We start from the raw sequence: 25,910 nt of genomic DNA, 5'->3' as shown, positions 1-25,910 counted from the left end.
CTGGGCAAGTGCTCCCAACGTTGGGACATGCCCTGTCCCCACTCCTTGGGGGAAGGGAGGTCCCTGCTTGCCTCTTGGAAGATAAATGAAGCAGAGCTGGGGCGGAGGGGCAGAACCTTGCAGAGAGGGGCCACCGAGTAGGGGCTCGCAGCCTGTACCCTTCTCTGGGCGAAGGCAAAGTATGAACCCTGGTGGTGCTGAGGGAACCCAGAGTGCAAACTCCACATCTAGCTGTGGGCCGGCGCAGGCACAGTCGGGGGCCTTCCCTTCGTCATCTGCAGCGAAGCATTTACAGTCAATAAACGGGCTAATTAATTCTCTTCAAAGACCTCTCAATTATTCATCCTGGGCTACAGACAGAATAATTAGAGCATCGCCCACTCACAGCTCTGAAAGTAGAAGCAGGCTGGGCCACAGAGCTGAGCCCCCTGGGCCCACACAGCCTCAGGGGTCCCCAGGGGCCCCTCCCCCATAGAGACAAGGCAGGCTTTATCCCTGGGGCTCAGCAGGATGGAACCCCTCTTCTTCCTCAAACTTGCAAGCAGCCCAGATCATTACCCTCACTTCTCAGGGGAGGAAGGCAAGACCCCAAGCAGTCAGTGACTTCTTTTGCCCAACAGCCCATCAGAGCAGACCTACGTACACAAAGCCAGGCTCCGGGCATGCAGCCTCCCTTGGGGGGCTGCCAGGTGTGGGCAGTGGGGCTGCTGGACTTGAGCTGAGCCCTCTCTGCCTCTAGGAGAGAGGTCTGTGCTGGGAGGAGGGGCAGAGGAGGGAGAGGGGAGAGCGAATCCGCCAGCAACTGCAGGCCAGGCTAGGTAGGTCTGCTGCCCCACCGACTGCAGCGGAAGGCACCCTTGGGCGGCTGCAGCCCAGCGGGGACCTTGGGGTTCCACCGGGAGCAGTCCTGGCGCCCCAGCAAGACTCCTCCAAGGCGGCAACGGTGGGGAGCTAGCTTCCCTTCTGCACTCCAACTTCCTGGAGTTGCTGAAGTCCCATCCTGGGGCCCTGAGGGAGAAGGCAGCCGGCCTGCCCCTGTCCACCTTCTCCTCTCCAGCCCAGGTCCCCCACTGCCAGCTCTCACTCCCCTGACTCCCCCAAAGAGCATCGGCTGGCCGGCAGGCGAAGGGTTAACTCCCAGCCAATCCCAGACCGCGCCGAGTAGGGGGTGGGGGGCCCGGGGGCGTGCCTGTCGGGAAGTATGGATTTCTGCAGTGGTTTTACTGGAAAAGCTGTAGCTGTAGGTGGGAGGGGGTCACCATGGCAACTTCTGGCTATGGGAACAGGTTGGCTGGTGGGAACCAATTCTTCCAGGGGCCCAATGGGGCCCTGCCGGCGCTTGGCACCCGGGAGGGGGGCCCTCGGCTGCCTCCCGGAGGATCCTCACTCCTTGGGGCGGCACAGAGACCCTCCCCAACCTGGAATTACCGCCTTCCCCACCTCCCTCCGGCAACACTCCCCCAGGGCTGGGCCCCAGACTCAGCCGCCCCGCCCCCACCCGCTGAAGCGCGCCCCACACACGAGCTGTTAATCGATGAACCAATTACCCAGGGCCGCCCGGAGCTCGCGGGAATCTCCCTCTGAAAGAGCTTTACCTCCGGAGACATCCTCGACTCCGAGGCCTGGGGTGAAACTCAGGGAATGCCATGCATGAGCCTCCCCTTCCCTGGCCCTGCCCAACCAAGGGAGCCTAGATTCCAGGGGGCCCAACAGCTCACCCCAACGCGGCCCCTACCCAGCCCCGACCGGGAAGATTCCGCCCAACGCGGCAAGTTCAAGGAAGTCCTCCCCACCCCCAGCATAAACATGCACACCCTCTCTGCAAGGGACAAGGGCCCCGCCCTCCCCCCTCGAAGCCCCAGATGGGGAGGGGAAGGCAGCCCCCACGCACAGGGGGCTCCTGGGTGCACTTCCAAATCTCCATGCCCTCTGCCCCCGTGGAATTCCAGGCAGCTGGCGTAGACGCCACCCAGCGCCCCTCCCCATCGCAGGCGCCCCCTACCCCCAGCCAGACCTCCCATCGGGACCCTCTGCCGAGGCTTCCCAGGCCGCTGATTCAGCCCTCGGCCCCAGAGGGCCTCGTGGGTGCGGCTGGGACGAGGGTTAGGCCAGGGTTCGCTGGGCACTGCCGGTGGGGGGAGTCGGGGGGGCTCCCGGGCCCTCCATGCTCAGGTTCCTGGGGGCCTGGAGGATTGGCCTCGAAGACCCCCCTGCAAATCCTGCACACGTGGGGGGGCGGGTGCAAGGAGGGGTGTGTGCACGGGAGGCGCTTCCAGGAATCTCCAGTGGCGCTGCCCAAATGGCCAGGAATAGAGGGCATATACAGGACATAAGCAGCTCGAGGGACCTGCTGGGGAGGGGGGCCAAGTGAAGGGGCAGGCCCGGCCCACTACCCTCCCATTGCTCCAGGAAAGACCACCCGCCTGAGTCCACGTGGGCACCAATCCCTGCTCTGCTGGAGGTCCTTAGGCTGGTGACTCCTCTGAACCTCAGTTTCCTCATCTATAAAATGAGCAGGAAATGTCTCCAGGGGATGGTGAGCACTAAAGAAGACCATAATGCCCCGGCTCGTTAACAGGTGCGGGGTCCCAAGGTCATGCCCATTCTCTTCTCCTGCCACCTCCACCAGGCAAGAGCAGGGACCCTTCTTAAGGCTTCCTGGGTTGCTGCTGAAAGATGTGGTTCTCCACTCTCCTTCGCGTCCACCAGGGACTCACCGGGGAGAACTGGCCCCCTGGAGTGGCGCCCCCTGTTATGGGGATCGGGGCAGGTCAGAGCCCAGAGAGGTTAAGCCGCCCCAGGTGTTAATTCCCGCAGGCCGGATACCCGTTGCGGTTTCCCAACGCCCATCAGGGCCTGAAAGAATCAAAGCGACCGTGAATGGGGTCCTTCCTTCCCTCACCCCCGGGCTGATTTAGGGGACGCCTAAACTAGCTTCCCCTGGCTCCCCACTGCTCCTCCACAGTCCCCTCCCCGCCCCCGCTCCTGCCCTGGGCTTCCATCTCGCGCTCTCGGATCTGCCGAATCCCGATAAAACGTTTGGGGGAGATAAGTGCTGCGTATAAATAATTAAGACCACATGCATATTCGCCAACAGAAAAAAAGTTTAAAACCCCCATTCCGGGAACAGCTGCCTGCGTGGGGTCGGGCGAGACTGCCGAGGCCCACCCCTACCCCAGTTGAAGCCCGCCCCCGCTTACCCCCCCTTGCTCCTTGTGGAGGGTCTGCCGGGGCTCCTTCCCCAGAGAGCCCCTCCCCCAACCCAGGGGGACTGTCTCCCTGCTTGGCCCAGAGTGGGCAGAGTGGGCCGGGAGAGGGTGGCAGAGAGGCTCTGAGCCCACCGGTGGGATGAGGGAGACCAGCACCACCATGGGGGTGGCCCTCACACACCCTCGGAGGCCAAGCCCCTGGCAGGATCCGCCACCCCAAGGCCAAGCACCCATGGGTGCTCAATAAACATTTACAGAATAAACGAATGAATGAACCAGCAAACTAACTGACCCCAGGTTTCAGGGGACTGTCTGTCCTGAGCGCTGGCAGAGGGCAGGCAGCCCTCATCCCCAACCAGCTGCTGGCAGACACGTTTCCCAGGTGCAGCTTGTGGGCCTTAGGTGAGAAGGCTGGAAGTACTTCCAGAGGGAGTCAGGCCACAGGCCAGGAGAGTGGAGCTGCCCTCCCACCCCCCCACACCCGCAGGAGGGTCAGCACAAGATGGTGCAGGGCTAAAGGGAGGCTTGCCCTGTCGTGCCCCTGCTCAAGAACCTGCCATGGCTCCCTCCTGACAGCAATGTCTAATGCCTGTGTGGAGCTGTCCCCCCGGTAGCCTGCCCTCTCTCCACAATGCATGCACATCCTGTCTCTCTCGGGGTCCACTTCCCATCTTCGGAAGGAAGGCTCTCCCAGCCCTCTACTCTTGCTTTTCTCACCCACATCTCTTCGGGTATTTCCTTAACACCCATGCTCCAAGCCCCGTGCTGGGATCCTGAGAACGAAGGACACAGGCCTTGCCCTCAAGTAGCCTGCAGCCCAGTGAGGGACACTGGCAAGTGACGGGTAACGAGGCTCTGAGGTAAGCCAGGTGCAGAGGAAACAGGGAGAAAAAGGTGTGTCTTGGCAGAGGGTTGAGGGCTATCATGGAAAGCTTCCCGGAGGAGAAGACAAGCTAAGCTGAGTCTGGAAGACAGATAGGATTCCTCCAAGTGCAGAAGGGGAGCAAGTCCTGGGGGTGCCTCCAGGCGCTTCCAGCACTGCCCCCTACTGGCTCTACACACACCTGTGGTGCTCGCAGCCAGAACTTTAAGGTATGGGTTCCAGTCCTTACTTATCAGCAAGTTACCCTCTGGGACCTCAGTTTCCTCATTTGTAAAATGCGGATCATGGTCCCGGCCATGCAGAGCTCCTTGTGATCTATCCTTGGCCCTCTGTCATCGGCAGGAGACAAAGCACCCTACCCCAGCACCCAGCACCGCTGGTAAAACTAACAGGTGCCCAGTAGATATTGACTGGTAGATGGATTGAGGACCTCAGCATTTTCTTGCTGATCTTGCTTCCTCGGCACCAACAAATCCCGGCAGGGAGCACTAGCCTCTGCTCACCCGGAACTTGGGGAAACACAATAACACTCCAGATCACTGGCATCTTGTACTGTCACCCACCCACCTGACCAGGAACATGTGATGGCACAAGCTGTGCCCTGCCCCTGCTCTGGGCCCCACAGGAGCGTGACAAATATTTGTTTATGGGGTTAAGCACTCTAGTAGCAAAGCTCCTCCCAGGGGCCCAGGGCTGGAGAGACAGGTGGGTGGGCTCAGAAGGTGCCACTCCTGCGTGCTGCCCTCCATCCTGAGCAAGGGGTTCTTGGGTTCCTGATCAGAGGGCCCAGCCATGGCTGCCTCTCCCACAGCCCGTGCCAGGGCGAGCTCAGTCTTGTCTCTGTTCCAGATGGGAGGAAGTGCCCACCAGAGAGAGGCCTGAGCCCCATCTATGCCCATGACACCTGCTGGTCCTCAGACCTCCCCCATCAAGCCAGCCTGAGCCTTTCCACTGATGCCAGCTCTCCAGGTCCCTGAATGGAGGACCTTCCTTCATCCTGCCATCCTGGACTTCAAGCTCAGTAGGAAGGGGCCCAGGATAAAAGATCAGAAGCCCTAAGAGACAGTGACCTTCAAACCCTCTCACTGTTTGGACCATGCACCCTCTCATAAGAAATGTTTGAACTCACAACTCCATATGAGCTCATAACTATATATGTACAGTTATTTATAGGTTTCAAGTTTCCATGACTGTATGAATCTATTACCTGCATTATAAAATATTCACAGAAGATAGACCTTTTAAAAGGACGAAATGTAATCCTAAGCATAAAGTTCTCCTCCCCACCCCAGTAGATTATCCTGTGTGTCCCACTCTGGACACCAAAGTCAGGGAGAGGCCTCTTGGACTCCCCAGCTAAGACGGGGTCCTTGGCAGCTCCCCCGCTTTGGCCCATTCCCCAGCCTCACGTCCCAACCTTCCTCCTTCCCAAAGACTCCCCCTCTGAACTCTGCCACCATGAAGACCTGCTTTCCCTGATACCAGTCATCCTGTCGGAAGCTGGGGACTCAAGTCCAGGATGTGCAGGGGGCCCCCAAAAAAGGGCCATCTCCCATCCTCTGCAGGGCTGCCATGGGAAGAGAAATTAGACTAGTCTGTGGCACAGGGGACAGAAACAGGCCCACCGGGGACAAGATAACAGAAGGATTAGGGCTCCTTATAAGACAAACTTCCTGCAGTTAGGGCACAGAGGGAGGGTGCTCTTCACTACTAGACAACCGGGTTTCAATTGTACCTCTGCGTAAATGACTGATGCTGGGGCTGTCTCTAGGGCGAGAGGCAGGTGTGCCATCACTAGGAATACCATTCATAAACAAGGTAGGATCTACACCCAGGGCGCCGGATGTCTGTTCCTGGATTCAGAGCCCGGTGGACGCTGGGCTGCCATTCTCGCCCACACTCCCGTGACCTTGCAACTCCTCTGGGGCAGTTGGGGAGGCCCACCCCCGGTGCACATGGCAGGGAAGCCCTGGAATTCTGCAGCAGAAGCCCTTTCCCATCCTTGTCCCTGCGGATAAGGCCCAGGAAAGCTCTCGGGTAGCGGACCCCAAAGCCCCGACTCTTTCTGTCCATGTGAGTCCCGTCCAGGTCTGCTCGCCAGAACCTTGTTTGCGCTTCCTTCTCACACAGGCTCTGGCCCCGGTGGCTGCAGGAGCAGGGAATGGGGAAGCAGGGGAGGTCAGATGGGAGGTGCTCTCCGTGGGTACTCTGCCCAGCCGAGGGGCAAGCGGAGGAGCCCGGCCGCCCACCACCCAGCACCTGGACCCCCAGCCTCCGAGCCTGTGGCCCCTCGCCCTCGGGTCCTCCACCCCCAGCACAGGGTCAGCATACGCGGAGCAGGTCCCACCCCAGACAGGCCGCCAAGCCCATGCCCGGCATCTGACCCCTCTGTGTTCCCCGCCGGGTGGGCTGAGGGGCCAGAGCAGAGGCCCCGGGAACAGGCGAGGGCCCGGTCGGCACGGAGCTGACCCTGCGCCTCGGCCCGGCCAAGTAACAGGAAGCGAGAGGCCGATGCCGGTAAGAGAGCAGATTCGAGAGATTAGCGGTCTGCTGCCTGATCAGAAGCTGCCTGGAGTTGGAGGACAAGTTACTGGAAGGAGGAGGAAGCTGCCGCAGTAAATAACGCCAGGCCCTCAACACTGGCCTCCCGCTGACGGGGCCCAGCCGGGGCCTGGGGGTCGGCGGGGGCAGAAGGTGCAAGGGTCTGCTCTGGTGGCAGCCAGAGCCGGGGGGGCCTGGGAAGGCGAGGAGTCCAGAGGGTCCCCTGGGCCCAGATGGCGGGTCCTGCAACTCAGGGAGTCTCCAAAGCTCTATACCCCGCTCTCTCCTGGCCCTACTGCCTGTGCACACCCAGCCCCTCCTCAGGGAGGCCCTTAAGGTGGGGACCCAGCCCTGGGCTTGCTTGGCTCCCCCCACAATCCTCCCTGCCCCCACCCCAAAGTGATTCCTGGAAGGCTGGCTGCTTCGCAGCAGAATGGAGGGCGCCCTGGGGGTACTGTCCCAGCGGATTTCCCAGGATTCCGGCGCTCGGCCCACCCTCCTGCCAGGCTTCACCCTGGGCTGTTCTGTCTCCCGAGGCCCCCCAGGCCCCTGAGGAGCCCTTAAGACCCAGAGCTCCCTGTGGCCCAAGCCCTGGAGCCCAAGGTGTGGGTGCTTCTGTGGAAGGGGTTGGACCCTGACCCAGTACTCTAATCCCGAGAGGCTGAGCCCCCAGCCTTGCACACTCTGGGAGGGGCCCTGAGAGGCAGCAGAGGCCTCCCACCCACACAGGGGTCACGGAGCTGTAAGGCCTGTCCAAGGCCACCTTTGTCCCCAAAGCCTTGGTGGCATGTGCCTCCCATCTTCCCTTTCACTTCCGACCAAGACCTTCCCCAGCCCCATCTCAAGTGCTCCCTCCCCCAGTCAGGACACGCCGATTCCCACTCTGACCCAGGCAGTCCCCCAGTGCACGCCTGGGCCACGCCTGGGGTGAAGGGAATGCAGCCCCCATGTCACACGGGAACCTTCTCTCCAAGCTGCAGTTTCCACACCATAGGACAAGCAAGTGGCTCAATTTAATGGGAAAACTGAACTTCCAAACTTCAGAAGACGATTAGGAGAATGTCATCATGACCTTGAGGAAAGGAAGGTGTTCTTAAACAAGACATTAATCATAAGGTGGAGGGGGGATTTAATTACAGAAAACAAAGAGCTTGTAATCTATGAAGAATTCTACAGGGGCTTCCCTGGTGGCGCAGTGGTTGAGAGTCCACCTGCCAATGCAGGAGACACGGGTTCGTGCCCCGGTCCAGGAAGATCCCACATGCCGCGGAGCGGCTGGGCCCGTGAGCCATGGCCGCTGAGCCTGCGCGTCCGGAGCCTGTGCTCCGCCACGGGAGAGGCCACAACTGTGAGAGGTCCGCGTACCGCAAAAAAAAAAAAAAAAAAAAAAGAATTCTACAAAAGTGAAAAGACAATCCATAAAAAGGGGGAAATTTTTTTGCCATACACGTAACTAACAAGGGTTAGTATCCAACATATGGAAATAACCGACAAAACAATTCAAAGAGACTTAATCAGGCTCCTCAAAGGAGCGGAATCTGAAGGCTAAGACCTAAGCAAAGGTGCTCACGTCGGTCAGTTACCAGAAAGAGCAGATTAAAATCACAAGAAACAGCCACGCGTCCACCAGAATGACTGAAGTTTTGAAGTCTGACGATGATGCAGAGTGATGGTGAGAACGACAAGCAGTGGGTACCACGGCGGCGTTTAAATCATTTCAGCCACTTTGGGGAAGGTTTGGGAGTGTCCAGTAAGGAGGAGATAAGGATTGCTGCCTCAGCAGTTCCTTCCCAGGCGTTTGCCCTGCAGAAATGTGTGCACTTGTGCCCCAGGAAACACGAGTGTGAATGTGCCTGCTCACAGCGGGGCTGTTTGGAAACCAAGTCTGAAAACAGCCAAAGGTCCCAAAATGGTAGAATGGAGAAATATACCGTGGCACACAGTGGAAAACCGCACAGCCATGGCAAGAACCAGCTACAGCTGCAACACGGATGAATCTGGCAGGCGGAGCGTCAAAAAAGGAGCCAGGCACACAAGGGCACACATGACCCAATTCATAGCAAATCCAAAACCTAGCAGTACTCGGCTATGACTAAGGACCCATCCATGGCGGCAAAACCATAGAGCAAGGCAGGTAATAAGCATAAAAGTCAGGCTGCAGCACAACTTCTGGCAGAGGGAAGGGGCTGTGCATAGCAAGGAAACTTACTGGAATCCTGGCCGTGTTCTATTTCTTGATCTGAGTGGCAACGACATGGGAGTTCGTTTTATATTTATTTGTAAAACTGTACAAATATGCTTCATGTGATTTTCTGTATTATGCTGGGTGATAGCTCATTACTCTTTCAAAAACACAAGTGCATCTGAGCACCCACTGTACCAGGCACTGGGAATCCGCACAGACTTGCACCCAGCCCTGCTCCTGGCACTAATGGCCCAGGAGCTCGTGGAATGAGGATGTGGTTTCCCCTTGGCCAGCACAGCATGGGGTCTCCTGGCTACCATAACCTCAAGCTCACTGCAGAGCCTGCCTGCTGAGCAGTGAGGCGCAGCCCCCCACTGCTCCCGTTCTCTCCTGCTCCCCCACCCTGCTTGGAATTCCAGAGATGGCTCTGGAGGGAACCCCTCTGATGCACTGTCACGTTTCCCTCCCCAGTGGGGGAGGCACAGGGGCTTGAACAGGCTCCTCCCATGCCCTACCCTCCCTCCCACCAGCACATATGACCTTGACATACTGTGCCCGGCCAGAGGCCCCAGGCCCAGAGCTCTGTCCCTTGTCATCCCTCAGTCTTCAGAGATGATGGTACAAAGAGCTTTCCCTCGACTCCCAGGCTGTTGGGCCTGGACCCAGGCCAGTGCCCTATAGATCCTGCAGGCTCAGGGCCAAGAGGATGGGATGGGAAGGACATCTCCCCAACCTGTTTACAGGACCCAGGCCGCTATCTCCAGCTCCAATCTGCTGCCTTCCTTTATCTCAGCGGGGCCAGCCCCGGGTTCCCAGCAGCGGCCTCGCCGCCACTCACTTCCTGCCAGCGGCCCAGCGTTACAGGAATACGCACACTGAACTTGGCTCGTGCATGTGTACGTGTGTGTGTGAGTGTGCGCCCACACCCCAGAGCCTGCCCCTGGAGGGGTGCCAGGGAGCCTGGGGGTGCCGCAAGAGGCAGCCACCCCAGGACTCATATCTCGCTCCCCCGAGAGCCTGCCCCGTCCTCCCACCGCTCTGAGTAGGCCAGGGAAGGGGCTACCTCGGGGACCCCCAGCTTTCCCCAGCATCTGTTCCTCATCCACTCCTGCCCCCTCCTGCACAGGGCCCCACAGCCCGCCACGGTCAGAGCTCCCGACGGGGCTCCCCACCTCACACCACAGTGTCCGCACTGCCTGGGGGTCCCTGGGGTCAGGGGAAGTTGGGCCATGTGTCTCCCTCATCTTCCACTCAACTGGAATTACTGAGTGCTGTGGGCTGGGCTGGGCTGGGCACACAGGACACCTCGAAGGCCAAGAGTGTCCCGGCCCTGCCTATAACCTGCGGTCAGTGACAAGAAGAGACCCTACCTGCACCCCAGAAGGACAGCCACCTCCCTCCCCTGCTGGACCAGGGTCAGGGAGCTTCCCGGAAGGAGCGTCTCAGCTGAGACAAGAAGACAGAGAAGGTGCTAACCAGGGACACGTGCCGCTGACTGGGGGGGTTTCCGGGCTGAAGGAGCAGCAGGTGCAAAGATGTCGGGGTGAGAAGGAGGCCAGCACATTTGGGGAAGCAGAAAGGCTGCAGCAGTGTGAGGGAGGTAGCTACGCGGAGGATGCGACCAGGGAGGGGCTGCATCTGGGGGCAGGAGCCCAAGTTGGCTTGACCCCGGGGCAGTGGCTACGGGGTGGGGGTGGGGGTCTGCGTGGAGGCAGGAGAGGACCCCATGACCTCCAGGGTGGCAGCTGGGGAGTGGGCTGGACTTGCCCTCTGAGAAGAGGGGGAGGGAAGGGGATCAGCTCAGTGACCTGGGGTGGGGGGCAAGCAAGGCTGGCTGCACCAGGGGCTTCTGGCTTCTCATCTGGGACCTGTGACCTGTCCCCAGCTTACCAACAGGGTGACTCAGATCTCAGACACACACTCTAGGGGGACACACATACACACAGGCATACATATGTATACACGGGTACACACACACATGGGCACACACACGTACCCACCCCCCCCACATGTGTACAGGCACACCTCATTTTTTTTTTTTTTTTGCCGTACGCGGGCCTCTCACAGTTGTGGCCTCTCCCGTTGCGGAGCACAGGCTCCGGACGCGCAGGCTCAGCGGCCACGGCTCACGGGCCCAGCCGCTCCGCGGCATGTGGGATCTTCCCGGACTGGGGCACGAACCCGTGTCCCTTGCATCGGCAGGCGGACTCTCAACCACTGCGCCACCAGGGAAGCCCGCACACCTCATTTTATTGCATTTCACAGACACTGCTTTTTTTTTTTTTTTTAACATATTGGAGGCTTGTAGCAACTCTGCATCAAGCACGTCTATCGGCGCCATTTTTCCAAGAGCATTTGCTCACTTTGTGTCTCTGTGTCACATTTTGGTAATTCTCCCAATATTTCAAACCCTTCACCAGCAAAAAGATTATGACTCACTGAAGGCTCAGATGATGGTTAGCAATTTTAGCAATAAAATATATATATATATATATATGTTTTTTGCGGTACACGGGCCTCTCATTGCTGTGGCCTCTCCCGTTGTGGAGCACAGGCTCCGGACGCGCAGGCTCAGCGGCCATGGCTCACGGGCCCAGCCGCTCCGCGGCATGTGGGATCTTCCCGGACCAGGGCACGAACTCGTGTCCCCTGCATCGGCAGGCAGACTTTCAACCACTGCGCCACCAAGGAAGCCCAATAAAATATTTTAAATTAAGGTATATACATTATTTTTAGACATAATGCTATTGCACACTTTTTAAAATCTTTTTACTTTTCTCATATTTTATTCCTTATATTGATAGGTTAAGAAAGTAAAATCTTCCTAAGTACTGATTCACAGATAATGCTTATAAGTGGCACACAAAACATTCAGTTTCACTAACAGTAATATCCAATGAGCCCCTTAAATGCAATTTTAATCCTTACTTTAAGCTAAGTGCAAGAATAATACAATAAGCTAAATACACACGAAACCTGTACATGCTGAGCTACAGAAGTGGTTTCCGTAGCCACACATGGCCTTCACATTTCCACAATGAACAAGTACTAACAAACATGTTAATAGAACACTACCCCAGGGCTTCCCTGGTGGCGCAGTGGTTGAGAGTCCGCCTGCCGATGAAGGGGACATGGGTTCGTGCCCCGGTCCGGGAAGATCCCACATGCCGCGGAGCCTGCGCGTCCAGAGCCTGTGCTCCGGAACGGGAGAGACCACAACAGTGAGAGGCCCGCATACCGCAAAAAAAAAAAATGGATTTGGGGGCTTCCCTGGTGGCGCAGTGGTTGAGAGTCCGCCTGCCGATGCAGGGGACACGGGTTCGTGCCCCGGTGCGGGAAGATCCCACATGCCGCGGGGCGGCTGGGCCCGTGAGCCATGGCCGCTGAGCCTGTGCGTCCGGAGCCTGTGCTCCGCAACGGGAGAGGCCACAACAGTGAGAGGCCCGCGTACCGCAAAAAACAAAACAAAACAAAAAAACACTACCCCAAATGCTTATCCTGGCATCGGCTTTCTCCGCAGTGCCATTCCTGCTACTGAAAGCACTTATTTTTTTTTTATAATTTTGAATTTTACTTAATTTATTTTTTTATACAGCAGGTTCTTATTAGTCATCAATTTTATACACATCAGTGTATACATGTCAATCCCAATCGCCCAATTCATCACACCATCACCCCACACCCCCGCGGCTTTCCCCTGTTGGTGTCCATACGTTTGTTCTCTACATCTGTGTCTCAATTTCTGCCCTGCAAACCGGTTCATCTGTACCATTTTTCTAGGTTCCACATACATGCATTAATATACGATATTTGTTTTTCTCTTTCTGACTTACTTCACTCTGTATGACAGTCTCTAGATCCATCCACGTCTCAACAAATGACCCAATTTCGTTCCTTTTTATGGCTGAGTAATATTCCATTGCATATATGTACCACATCTTCTTTATCCATTCGTCTGTCGATGGGCATTTAGGTTGCTTCCATGACCTGGCTATTGTAAACAGTGCTGCAATGAACATTGGGGTGCATGTGTCTTTTTGAATTGTGGTTTCCTTTGGGTATATGCCCAGTAGTGGAATTGCTGGATCATATGGTAATTCTATTTTTAGTTTTTTAAGGAATCTCCATACTGTTCTCCATAGTGGAGTTTACATTCTCCACAGTTTACATTCCCACCAACAGTGCAAGAGGGTTCCCTTTTCTCCACACCCTCTCCAGCATTTGTTGTTTGTAGATTTTCTGACGATGCCCATTCTAACTGGTGTGAGGTGATACCTCACTGTAGTTTTGATTTGCATTTCTCTAATAATTAGTGATGTTGAGCAGATTTTCATGTGCTTCTTGGCCATCTGTATGTCTTCTTTGGAGAAATGTCTATTTAGGTCTTCTGCCCATTTTTGGATTGGGTTGTTTGCTTTTTTAATATTGAGCTGCATGAGCTGTTTATATATTTTGGAGATTAATCCTTTGTCCGTTGATTCATTTGCAAATATTTTCTCGCATTCTGAGGGTTGTCTTTTTGTCTTGTTTGTGGTTTCCTTTGTTGTGCAAAAGCTTTGAAGTTTCATTAGGTCCCATTTGTTTATTTTTGTTTTTATTTCCATTACTCTAGAAGGTGGATCAAAAAAGATCTTGCTGTGATTTATGTCAAAGAGTGTTCTTCCTGTTTTCCTCTAAGAGTTTTATAGTGTCCGGTCTTACATTTAGGTCTCTAATCCATTTTGAGTTTATTTTTGTGTATGGTGTTAGGGAGTGTTCTAATTTCATTCTTTTACATGTAGCTGTCCAGTTTTCCCAGCACCACTTACTGAAGAGACTGTCTTTTATCCATTGTGTATCCTTGCCTCCTTTGTCATAGATTAGTTGACCATAGGTGCGTGGGTTTACCTCTGGGCTTTCTATCTTGTTCCATTGATCTATGTTTCTGTTTTTGTGCCAGTACCATACTGTCTTGATTACTGTAGCTTTGTAGTATACTCTGAAGTCAGGGAGTCTGATTCCTCCAGTTCCGTTTTTTTCCCTCAAGACTGCTTTGGCTATTCGGGGTCTTTTGTGTCTCCATACAAATTTTAAGATTTTTTGTTCTAGTTCCATAAAAAATGCCACTGGCAATTTGATAGGGATTGCATTGAATCTGTAGATTGCTTTGGGTAGTACAGTCATTTTCACAATATTGATTCTTCCAATCCAAGAACATGGTATATCTCTCCATCTGTTTGTATCATCTTTAATTTCTTTCATCAGTGTCTTATAGTTTTCTGCATACAGATCTTTTGTCTCCCTAGGTAGGTTTATTCCTAGGTATTTTATTCTTGTTGTTGCCATGGTAAATGGGAGTGTTTTCATCTTTAGTGTATAGGAATGCAAGAGATTTCTGTGCATTCATTTTGTATCCTGCAACTTTACCAAATTCATTGATTAGCTCTAGTAGTTTTCTGGTGGCATCTTTAGGATTCTCTATGTATAGTATCATGTCATCTGCAGACAGTGACAGTTTTACTTCTTCTTTTCCAATTTGTAGTCCTTTTATTTCTTTTTCTTCTCTGACTGCCGAGGCTAGGACTTCCAAAACTATGTTGAATAATAGCGGTGAGAGTCGACATCCTTGTCGTGTTCCTGATCTTAGAGGTAATGCTTTCAGTTTTTCACCATTGAGAATGATGTTTGCTGTGGGTTTGTCGTATATGGCCTTTATTATGTTGAGGTAGGTTCCCTCTATGCCCACTTTCTGGAGAGTTTTTTATCATAAATGGGTGTTGAATTTTGTCAAAAGCTTTTTCTGCATCTTTTGAGATGATCATATGGTTTTTCTTCTTCAATTTGTTAATATGGTGTATCACATTGATTGATTTGCATATATTGAAGAATCCTTGCATCCCTGGGATAAATCCCACGTGATCATGGTGTATGATCCTTTTAATGTGTTGTTGGATTCTGTTTGCTAGTATTTTGTTGAGGATTTTTGCGTCTATATTCATCAGTGATACTGGTCTGTAATTTTGAAAGCACTTATTTTTAGAAGCTTTAATGTGACCTGGGAAAATGAGTTCTCTTAAAACCTGACAAATAGTATAAGCCCCAAAGATTTTAAATCAAATAAGTCTTCCAACACAGAAGCATTCATAGGGGACTTTTAGTTTCTCAAAAAATAAAAAATTAAAATTAAAAAAATCACTCTTGTTATCTAAAGAAAAGAGTATTAAAACAAATTATGTTAAGACAAATAAACACTCCTAAAAAAAGGTTGTATTTTCTATCATTTTCTCCTTAAAAGAAACACAAACCAGTTCACTATCTTTTAATAACTTAAGACTACTGTAATCTAAAAACTTTAGAATACATGAAACACGTCTTAGCTATCAAAGGTACCATTTAGATTTCACATATTAAACAGCTACAGTACAGCCTACGATGGCACAAGTACACTTAAAACATAAATATTAATTCATCATTTAGACGGTCAGAAGTCAGAAGGAACTGAATGGTTTGCAAGGTACTTTGACTTACATGTGGTCACTAAAATCCAGTAAGTAATTCAAAGTATGGTAATATAATCGCAGGCAATTAAAGGCTCAAATATCACTATGAAATTGAAGACATGAAAATAAAGACTGAAAACTTTGTGGTTCTCTAGTTTTCATTCACATGGCTAGATATCAGAACCTTACTGTGGAAAATATAGTTATTAAATATGATTTCCCCAGAAAATAATGAAGCTGCAGAAAGTACAAAAGGTGTCAAGAGCCATAGTCGTAGTTTGCTTCATCAAATGCTCTTCTAGCTCGTTTCAGTTCTTCATTCATAGTAAACAAGTCTTTAACCCTAGCAAACTTTCCTGGGTCCTTTCGAATCAAGAAGACGATATCTTCAACTTGTACCTGACCTTGTCTTCCAATTGACATTGCCTTGTGAGTCATTTCAGTGATGAACTCTATGACAAGATCTTCAAGAATATCTACTGACTCAGTATAAGGACTCTGACCATCCCCAAACCCATACACCATACACCGTAATTCTTTAGAAAAAAGTCTCTTTCTTTTACCCTGTCCACCTTCTGCACCTCCTCCAATTTCTTCATTTTCATCCTCAAAGGTGGGGTCTTCTTCATCTGCCATCTCAGCAGCCAGCCACCGCCAGTGTGCACCCGCCTCCCACGGAGCTGCTATTGCACACTTAAAAGACTACAGTGTAGTGTAAGCATAACTTTTATGTGCCCTGAGAAACCAAAAAATTTGTGTGACCCACTTTATTGTGATACTCACTTTATAGCAATGGTCTGGAACCCAACCTGCAACATCTCTGAGGTGTGCCTTACACTTACATAACAAATACTTATACACAGTTACATATACCCCCATGTGTGTGCACATGTAAATGCATACCTGTACATGCATACATGCGTGGACATATCAACATGCACGTGCACACAAACTTATACACGTATACATGTACACATACATACATAGACACATTCACACACGTGCATGTGCCTACACAACCCCAAGACCAAGCCTTGTTCAGAGGGTCTCCCCCCTTGATAAGACCTCAGAAACAGACCTCACTGGCCCAGGGAGAGCCCCCCCACTTCTCCCCTGATAGCCTGAGCTTTCTGGTCCCCCCCACCCCCTGCACTGGAAGCCACCACTAGGCGAGGTGGGGGTGGCCAGGTGCCCTGAGACAAGATAGGAGGTGATAAGCAGCACCTGGCAGAAGCAATCTCCGCTGGGCCCAGCCTTCCCCGGAACAGTCCACTCTCTGGGGAAACAGCTCTGCTATGGGAGGAGGAAGGCCCAGTTTGGTGACCAGCTGTGTCACCTTGGTGGCATTCTTGGGTAGCCCCCCAAAATGGCAGGTAGCCCCCTGCCCAGCCCCCCTCCCCTGAGGTTGCTGTGAGGATTAGCTGGGAGGCTGTAGGTGGGAAGGCTTGGCAAACTGTGAAGTGACTGCAAACACAAGGTCACTCTGTGGTTCTGCCACAGCTGGGAGGTGCCTGGGGATCCAGCTGTTTGCCCCCTTCTCCCTGCTCCCCTGGGAGCCACCATCACTGCCCCAGTCCCTCCCTTCCTTCCCACAGAGGCCTCTGCTCCCCTCCCCCCACTTCCCAGCAGAAGGGTTGGAGCCAGACACTGAGATAAGGGGCTTGTTTTCTAAGGGCCCGGAATTCGGTGGAGATTGAGGGTCAGGGCCGGAGGGCACTGGCGCTGGCGGGAGGAAGGGGGGCGGGGTTAGGGCATAGTGAGCCTTTCCTTGGGGCCCCAGACCCTATGGGGACTTGCAATTTCCACCCTTTCGGGATGGCTCTGCAGGCACAGGGGGAGAGGTGGAGAGCTCCAGTTGTTGGGCCCCATCTCCACCCCTGCTCCCTTCTCCTTCAGGGCCTCAAACGTTCCGGCTGCGTCCTACCCCAATGCTCCTCCTACCCCAATCCTTTGCGCATGCTGTTCTCTCTGCCCAGAACACTCTCCCCTCTGCCTTTGTCTGATTAACACCTTAATGTCTTCAAAGCTCAGCCCAATCACTGCTTCCTCCAGGAAGCCTGCCCTGATGCCTCAGCCAGGTCCAATGCAGCTTCTCCCAGCGCCAACAGGCAGCATCCTGTCCCCATCCCGAGGACCTGACCTCCAAGGGCAGGCTGCTTTGCTCTCCTTTATCCCCAGACCCAACCCGGAACAGACACATGGCAGAAGTCCGATGAAGGTCAGTGTCTGAGAGTCCTCTTTGCTGAGGGGTGCCCTGATCAGAGGTGTGGGTGCCTCTTCTGGTGACCTTCAGCCCCTCAGGACCGACTTCCTCCCGTGAGGAAGAGACATCTGTGGCCCACACTCTGGGAAGGGGAGCTGCTGAGTGGGGCTGGGCACTCAGAGGGAGGCCTGTCCTCCCTGAGTGAGGGAAGGTCACCCTGCAGGAGGCCCAGTCCAGGCTGTCAGGCTGCACCCCACAGCAGCACGAAGGCCCAGGGCCCTGGACTGTGACCAGTAACCATGATAGAGCAGCAGCAGTAGGAGAGCAAGCACGCATACACAGTACTCACTACCAGCCAGGCGCCAGGGTCAGCAGGAGAAGCCTTAAGTCATCAAATCCTCAACAGCGCATTTTGCATTTAAGGAGACTGAGGCACGGAGAGGTTAACTGAGTTGTCCAAAGCCGCACACCTGGTAAGTTGGGACTTGAGTCAGTCGGGTCCTTTTACCACTACCTCGCATGGCCCTGGGTGGAGGCAGCCCACCCGTCAAGGGTCGGGGGTATGGAGGAGGGGGCTCTCCATGCACCCCTCTAATTCCACCTCCATCTGAAGTCGGACGCTCAGATGGGTTGCACCATCTTTGCGTCCCTCTGCCTGGCACCTAGGCGATGCCTGACACCAGTGGGTGCTCAATAAATCTGTACTGAAAAAAGTAGATAATGGGAAGCTAGTTTTTAGGGGCAACGTAACACAGTGGTTCAGAGCTGGACGCTCCTCGCCAAGTTCATTAGCTCTCTGTGTCTCAGTCTCCCCATCTGTAAAACGGGATGAAAAGAGTACTTTTCTCCTCAGAGCTGTTTAGAGACTTTACTGCGTTCACACTTGTAAAGTGCCTGGGACAGTGCGGGGCACACGGTAAGAAGCACATGAGCGTCTGCTCTATAAAAACTTGCCTGGTTTCGGTTTCTTCTTGGGTAAGCAGAACCCTTCCTCTCCCTCATCCCTGGTTCGCGCGTCGCACACCGCGACGAAGGTCGTACTACAACTCCCAGCATGCCGCGGGGGCCCTCTCCCGGACTTGCGCGGTGCCGGCCGTGACGAAGGCCGAACTACAACTCCCAGCGTGCCGCGGAGCCGTCCCGCCAGCCACGGTCGGCCGCGGCCGAAGTTCGGAAAGTCCTGCTGCTCGGATCCCGCCGCTCCCGGTCGCCCTCGCCGGGGAGGTCGGCGGGGGGAGCCGAGCGCTGCCCCCGCCATGCTCCGCAGACTGGCCCGGGCTGCGACCCAGCAGCAGAGGGCCCTCTGGGCGCGGGGATCTGGGAGCCAGGCGGGGATCCCGACGCACGTGGTGGACCTGCGCATCGACAAGGTTACCAAGCCCGGGCCGGCCATGAGGCGCTCCATGGCCGAGGCGGTTGTGGGGGACGACGACTACGGCGAGGACCCCACCGTCCGCGGTGAGCCCGGCGTGCAGGCCGGGGCCGGGGGTCCTCGCGGCGACCCCAGTGCGCTGTCCATGGTGCTGGCGGGGGGAGAGGTGGCCCGGGACCCGGGGTGGCGGCTCAGCTGCAGGCTAGGCATTGCGCTTGGCGTCCTTGCGGCTCAGTCTGACGCATCACTCGAGAGCCTGTTAGAAATGCAGATTCTCGGGCCCCACACCGGACCTCCTGAGCCAGAATCTGCAAGTTAAAACAGGATCGCCGGGTGACTTGACTCATTAAAGTGTGGCCCCACTGCCCGATGAGATGGGTGTTATCTCATCTTGCAGAGGAGGGCTCCGAGCAGCTGAGCCAGGCACTCAAGTTCCCATACCGAATAAATGGCAAAACAGGACTTGAACCCAGGCCTTCTCACTCTAGCACCGTTAGCTATTGTCCTGCACCCACCACCTTCCCACATGAAGACAAAGAGAAAACCCACCTAGAAAAGGGGATTCTCCACAGGCTGCATTACCCCACCCCCCGCGAGGAGTGGGTTCTAAAAACCTAGGGAGTGTTTTCAAGATGGTGACTGGTGCCACCACCCTGGGTTGAGTTGCTGCCTTAATGAACCATTGCTATTGCTGGAGTGTGTAGGACCGTCAGCTGTGCTAGGGGCAAGCCTGAGGGTTACCACTTGAGCCCTGAGGGCCTGGATGTGGGGTCAGGTGGTGATGGGGCTGATCATGCATCCAGCAGACACCCACTTTTGCCTGAAACTTCAAAGATGCTGACCCACTGCTCAGCAGGCCACCTGATGCATAGACAGTCACCCCCACTGAGGGGAGGGAGGTGCTGGGGTTAACGTGCATCCACAGAGAGTGCCTTGGGGACTGGCAGGTGGGGACATGGGACTCGCAGGAAATGGGGACTTTGTGGAGGAACCTCTTAAAAGATGAGTGAAGTGCTCCACCCCCAACCCTGGGCAGGGAAGGGAGTGCTGGCTCACCGGGCAGGGGAACTGCAGAAGCAGAAGCAGAGTGGTGCAAAAGGTGTCTGGGATATGGATGGGGAATGGGGCTGGAGTGGGTGTGCAGGAGAGCATTCCTGTCCCTGGAGGGGAGGCAGAAGGCAGATCCCACCGGTCTTGAATGTCACGGCAAAGGCTTCATACTGTATGCCACAGGCAGAGGGGAGCCACAGTGAGCTTTAAAGCCAGAGCCGGAAGCCCCGCCCCCTCCATCCCCCCAGTCTCCTCCAGTCCTTCTGTTCTGGGAGAGGAAGTCAGCAGAGAAACCGCAGGGCCCCACCTGCAAGGGACTGATGGGAAAGGAAGTGAGACAGGTGTGAGGTCTGGGTGGGACAGGAGGGTTCAAACCACAGAGTTTCAGTGTGTGTGGGGAGAACATGGCCCAGGAGGAGGCGGGGCACAGAGGGTCGACTGAGGGGCCCCTGGACCCAGATGTGCAGCCACCAAGACCACAGGCTGCAGCTGGCAGACCAGGGCTGGCGTCCTGCTTGGCTACTCACCACAGCCTTGGGCAAGATGCCCTCATCCGGACAAAGAGCTCATGGGGTCGGCAAAGAGGAATTTGAAAAGTGCCATTGTTGATGGGCTCCCCCCGCCGCGCCCCCATCCCTTCCCACCTCAGAGCTTCAGGCCACGGCTGCGGAGCTGCTCGGGGTGAAGCAGACCTTGTTCGTGCCCACAAACACCATGGCCAACCTCATCTCTGGTGAGCGCGGGGTGACTTCCATTTGCCCTCCAGGCCCTCCCTCCATGCTTCTCCCTTTTGTGCTGGGGGCTGTGACAACGTCAGTGGGGCTCCGAGCCATCTGGAACCTGTAACCACACCCTCCTCTCACCCCTTCCTGCCTGGGGGTCCTGCACTGAACTTCGTGACTTCCCAGCATGCTGCCACACCTTTGTAAATTGCCCCTTTATCAAATACTCCGGATTCCCAGGGTGCGTGTGCCCTCTGTTTCCTGCTAGGGCCTGACTGGTGCCCGTGCCCTGGGCCGCTTATTCCCCAAACAGCAGCATCATGGCTGGCTTCCCCACGCAGAAGATACCCTGCAGGTGGGCTGCAAGGCACAGGGGTGTAGGGTGTGCAGCGCCCAATGATCCACAGGGTCACCGTCTTAGACTTGTGGACTTAGTGGGATGGTTTTCCAGCAAATGGCAGGAAGGTGTCTTGAAGGGGCGCTCTTTCCTAATTGGCATAAGGCACTTGGGAGCTAGCTGTGGCCTTGGGGGTCAGTCCGGCTGAGCTGGTTGGGGATAGATGGGCCCCATGGGACTCGGTGCCAACGCTGTCCCCCACCCCATCTACCTTAGTGATGTATCACTGCCAGCGCCGGGGCTCCCCGCTCCTCCTTGGGCAGGAGTGCCACCTCCACGTCCAGGAGCAGGGCGGGGTGGCTCAGGTAAGGGCCCAGCACCGCTCGCCTGGGGCCAGCACAGGATGCTCAGCACGTGGGGTGAGAACCTGCCTCCCAGGCACCAAGTTGGGACCTGCAGAGGGAGAAATGGTGGCCTCTCCAGGGAAGGCAGTAAGGAGAGCCATTCCCAGATTGACCACACAGGGGCGGGCTTGGCTCAGGCCAGTCGGTTTGCTGGCTGTGCTTGTAACCCTGCTGCCCCCTAGTGGGAACCCAGAGCACTGGGCGCTTAGGGAGGAGGGACCGCAGCCTCTCAAGCAAACATGGTGCCTTCAGTCCTCCCCCACCCTTAGCTGGGATGTCTATGCCCACGTCCACAGCACAGGGGGAAGGCTTCACGGCCCAGAGCTGGGGAGGAGCAGACAGGACAGGGGTAGGAGGTGCTGCTGGACCCCTGGACCTCATCATTTGCACGCCCACACCTGCAGATCGCTGGGGCGCACTCCCACCCCCTCCCAGACCTGCCCCATGGCACCCTGGACCTGGCTGAGCTGGAGGGGCTGGTTGCACGGAGCCTTGGGAGCCGCTCCCACCCGGTCTGTGAGCTCATTTGCCTGGAGGACGCCCACAGCAGCTCAGGGGGCCGGGTGCTCCCCATCGAGTGCCTATGCCAGCCAGGCCTGGCCCCGCCACTGTGCCCCCACCACTAGCCAGCTGCCGGCTTTCTGTCCCTCAGGCCCCTCTCCTGGGGTTTAGTCCCCTCTGATACATGCCTGGGTGCCCATCAGTGGCCAGAACTGCTGTGGGAGACATGGGTGCGGTTCTAGGCGCAGATGCAAAGGGAATTATTGCCCCACTGCCCAAGCTTTTCTCCAAAGAGCAGAGACCCAGTCCTCAGGGAGGCGAGTCCCCAAGCGGCACCACCTTGGTCTGGTCTTAGGGCCAGCGTGCAAGGGCTGGGCTCTGCCGCTCTCCCCTGCGAGAACTTGAGCGCTAACTAACCCTCCAGACCTATTCCTCACCTGGGAAAGGGGACTGAGGGCATCCTTCCAATAGGGCTGCGGCGAGGCTTCAGTAAGATGAGGCATTCATCGCTTGGCCCACAGTGAGCCCGCCATAAACAGGAGATAAAACCCTTATCCTCGGGCTTCCCTGGTGGCGCAGTGGTTGAGAGTCCACCTGCCGGTGCAGGGGATGCGGGTTCATGCCCCGGTCCGGGAGGATCCCACATGCCACAGAGCGGCTGGGCCCGTGAGCCATGGCCGCTGGGCCTGCACGTCCGGAGCCTGTGCTCCGCAACGGGAGGGGCCACGCAGTGAGAGGCCCGCGTACCACCAAAAAAAAAAAAAGAAAAGAAAAAAAGAAAAAAAAACCCCTTATCCTTGACCCCCTTTCACAGAGGACAGCCTCAGGCCCAGGCCCAGAGTGACTGCTCGGGTGCCAGATGGCCAAGCTTGTCACCAGCCAGCTCTCCTGACTCAAAGCCCTCCTGCTTCCTCAAGGACACAAGCCCAGTGACCCTCCAGTGATCTTCTGGAGACCCACCCTCCCTCTGCCCCTCCCCCCAGCCTGGCCCTCTGACCCTCCTGCCTCTCACCCCCAGGTGCACCTGCTGGCCCGGAGCTATGGGGTCCAGGTTCACCTGGATGGGGCCCGGTTGATGAACGCCGCGGTGGCTCTGTGCATGCCCCCTGCCCGCATCGTGGAGCGCTGTGATTCTGTGTCTCTCTGTTTCTCCAAGGTAGGGAAGCTGCTGGGCCGCCCCCGCCACAGGAGGGTAGAGATGCCCACAGCAAGAGGCCGAGTTGGGTCCCCGAGCTCCTATGTTGACAGCCGCTCACGCTGGGCCCCTCTAACCCCCTCCCCGATGAGGCCACAGTGTCGCCCATCCCTGTCCCTTTTGCCCCCTCCCGAGGACAGAGATGCACACCCATGGGCAGGCAGGCAGGACTCTCCTCTCTTCCCCCAGGGCCTCGGCGCAACAGTGGGGGCCCTGGTTGGGGGACCCAAGGGCTTCACTGAAGAAGCCTGGCACCTCCGGAAAGCCCTGGGTGGGGGGATGCGCCAGGTGGGGGTGCTGGCTGTAGCTGCCCTGGTGGGACTGACTGACGCTGAGGAGGTGCTGCTGAAGGACCACCAGAACGCCCAGAGGTTTGCCAGAGGTGCCTGGACACCCCCCACTTCCCTTTGGCCCCAGGGGTGTGCCTTGGGGGTCCCCTGTAGCCGGGCCCAAACCCCCAGCAGGTGTGCATCCTTCCAACTCTAGAAGGTGAAGGTTAGCCGCTGAACCAGCAGGGGTGGGATCCAGGTGGTCTATGCTTTACCAGGCCACAACCCGTGCAGGTCCTAGACCAGTAGGCACCCAGTGCGTGTTAGTAATTTTCTACAGGATCCAGCAGAATGTAGCCTTTAACTTGGGTTGAGTCCTCACAACAACCCCACGATGTCCCCACTTTACAGATGAGGAAACCTAGACCCCAAGAGGTTAACGGATTTGTCCAAGGTCACGGAGCTGAAAAGTAGCAGAGCCAAGCCTGCCCATGTTAGGAATAAGACTCCCTCTTTTCCTCCCACTACAGCTGGGCTGTCCTCTGCCTTTCCTGGGGTGACACGGCTGGAGTGGTAGGGATAGTGGTGGGGTACTGGGGTTGGGCTCCACTTACCACAGGACCTGGGCTCAGGAACTGGCATCCCCTGTCTGCTCCACGGATCTCACCACCGTAGAGACGAACATGGTGATGGTGAGGGTGGATGGGCTGCTGCCCGAGGAGCTGTGCCAGCGCCTGCAGACCGTGAGCGCTGACGAGGTGGCCCAGACTGGCCACGCAGTGCGTGTGCTGCTGTCCCCTGGACTGAGCGGTCGGTGCGAGCCGTGTGGCACCGTGACGTCTCTGCAGAGGACACCAAGCTGGCGCTGGGAAAGTGGGCGTTCGTGCTGAGGGCCCTGAGGATGGGGTGACAGACTCTGTGCCCTGGGTGGGATGGAGGGAGGCGGGGAGTGGAGGTGTCTCCAGGGAGTGGGTGGGAGGAGAGGCAGTAAAACAACACCCCTGTCATCCACTGGTCTCCTTGGACCCCTTCACTTCCATGACACATGGGGTGAGGCCTTCCACCTGTTCATCCAGCAAACCTCACGTGCCCCTGTGTCCCGGACAGGGGCCCAAGCATGCAGGGACAGGTGGGACCCCATGCTGGCTCTCCCAGCACAGCCCAGGAGGCAGCCACATGGCTCATGAGGGCATCTTGGGGACTTGCAGGAGGAAGTGTGAGAGGACACAGAAATGGACACTGGTATTGGGTGGCCTAGTAGGGGGCTGGGGCTTTACCTCGCAGTCATCTCATCTGTATTTACCTTTTTAAACAATAAAATTTTTGTGCTTATGAAATAATATGTCATTGCTGCACATAATTTGGGACAGGATCTCCTTTCTAGCAACTCCTGGGGTAATTTAATTTAGGCAGACTCAGTGGTTAAGACCACCCTCCTGCTGAAGTTAACAAGAAAACCTGGACAAAATATATATTTAAAAACCACTTAAGAATAACCACTGTTAACATTTTTGCGTATTTCTTTCTGGATATATACATACGTATGTATATATATGAATCTGTGAATGTGTGTACAGATTTTTTTAAATAGGGGCGACAGGCCATCACATCAGTGCTGTAGAAAGCCCTTAGTAGGAATCATAGGAGGAGGACTCGCTTTGTGAGGGTAGAGGATGACTTCAGTTTGAGAGTGTCGTTTTAGCCCTGGTGCACAAGTCGTTAGAAGTGGTCGGAAGCGTAGCCATGGTGCTCGGGAGAGGGCCCGGGCTGGAGGCGTGGTGGTGAATGTGAGTGACACGAGGAGAGAAGGCATCTGGCGGGCCAAAGAGGCTGAAGCTGAGGACTCTCCTTCTTTGCCTCCCTCATTTTAAAAAAATTATTTATTTATTTATTTATTTATATCGTTTTGCCACACTGCATGGCACGTGGGATCTTAGTTCCCTGACCAGGGATCGAACCCAGGCCCCCTGCAGTGGAAGTGCAGAGCCTTAACCACTGGACTGCCAGGGAAGTCCCTGCCTCCTTCCCTTAGAAGAATCTAGATCTATGTATACTCTGGGAGATGCAGCTCCTGGGGCTCCCCAAGGCCCCAGAACCACTCTCCTGTGCTTGAGGGGTGACAATAATACAGAGAATCAGAAGAAAGCCAGCAACTCTAAACCTCTGCAGTGTCTCCCGCCCTGCCCTGCAAAATATGTACCGTAGTCATTATCCATTGCTTGGTAACAGACTACCCCCAAACAGCAATAATCCTTCATTACTTCTCATAGTTTCTGTGGTCCAGGAATTAGGGAGAGGCTTAGCTGAGCAGTTGTGGGAGTTCTTGGAGCTACTCAGGAAGCTGCAGTCAAGACCCTTCCTGCCAATGCAGGGAACACGGGTTCGAGCCCTCGTCCGGGAAGATCCCACATGCCGCGGAGCAACTAAGCCCATGTGCCACAACTACTGAGCCTGCGCTCTAGAGCCAGCGAGCCACAACTACTGAAGCCTGCACGCCTAGAGCCCGTGCTCCACAACAAAAGAAGCCACCGCAATGAGAAGCCCGCGCATCACAACGAAG

The 25,910-nt window shown here is 55.5% G+C and overlaps 2 protein-coding genes across 2 annotated transcripts; one reads left to right on the top strand and one right to left on the bottom strand.

Moving 5' to 3' along the window:
- Positions 1-15,555: 15,555 nt before the first annotated feature.
- Positions 15,556-15,933, bottom strand: LOC309837906 (transcription initiation factor TFIID subunit 13-like; the record flags this gene model as incomplete). Its single annotated transcript, XM_082678783.1, has 1 exon — positions 15,556-15,933. One exon carries the CDS (start codon positions 15,931-15,933, stop codon positions 15,556-15,558), a length of 378 nt encoding a protein of 125 aa, XP_082534909.1.
- Positions 15,934-18,701: 2,768 nt separating this feature from the next.
- Positions 18,702-24,555, top strand: LOC309837905 (uncharacterized protein). Its single transcript, XM_082678782.1, is given in 9 exon segments — positions 18,702-18,958; positions 20,572-20,655; positions 21,258-21,346; positions 21,790-21,975; positions 22,905-23,042; positions 23,271-23,463; positions 23,881-23,923; positions 23,970-24,142; positions 24,145-24,555. Coding segments are annotated over 9 exon segments (1,224 nt in total). The 5' UTR covers positions 18,702-18,756; the 3' UTR covers positions 24,261-24,555.
- Positions 24,556-25,910: the final 1,355 nt, after the last annotated feature.

Source organism: Grampus griseus (assembly GCF_964374135.1).
Source record: "Grampus griseus genome assembly, chromosome: 20".
NCBI classification, from domain to species: domain Eukaryota; kingdom Metazoa; phylum Chordata; class Mammalia; order Artiodactyla; family Delphinidae; genus Grampus; species Grampus griseus.
The sequence above is the reverse complement of the archived record's forward strand: the minus strand, read 5'-3'. Positions and strand labels throughout refer to the sequence as shown.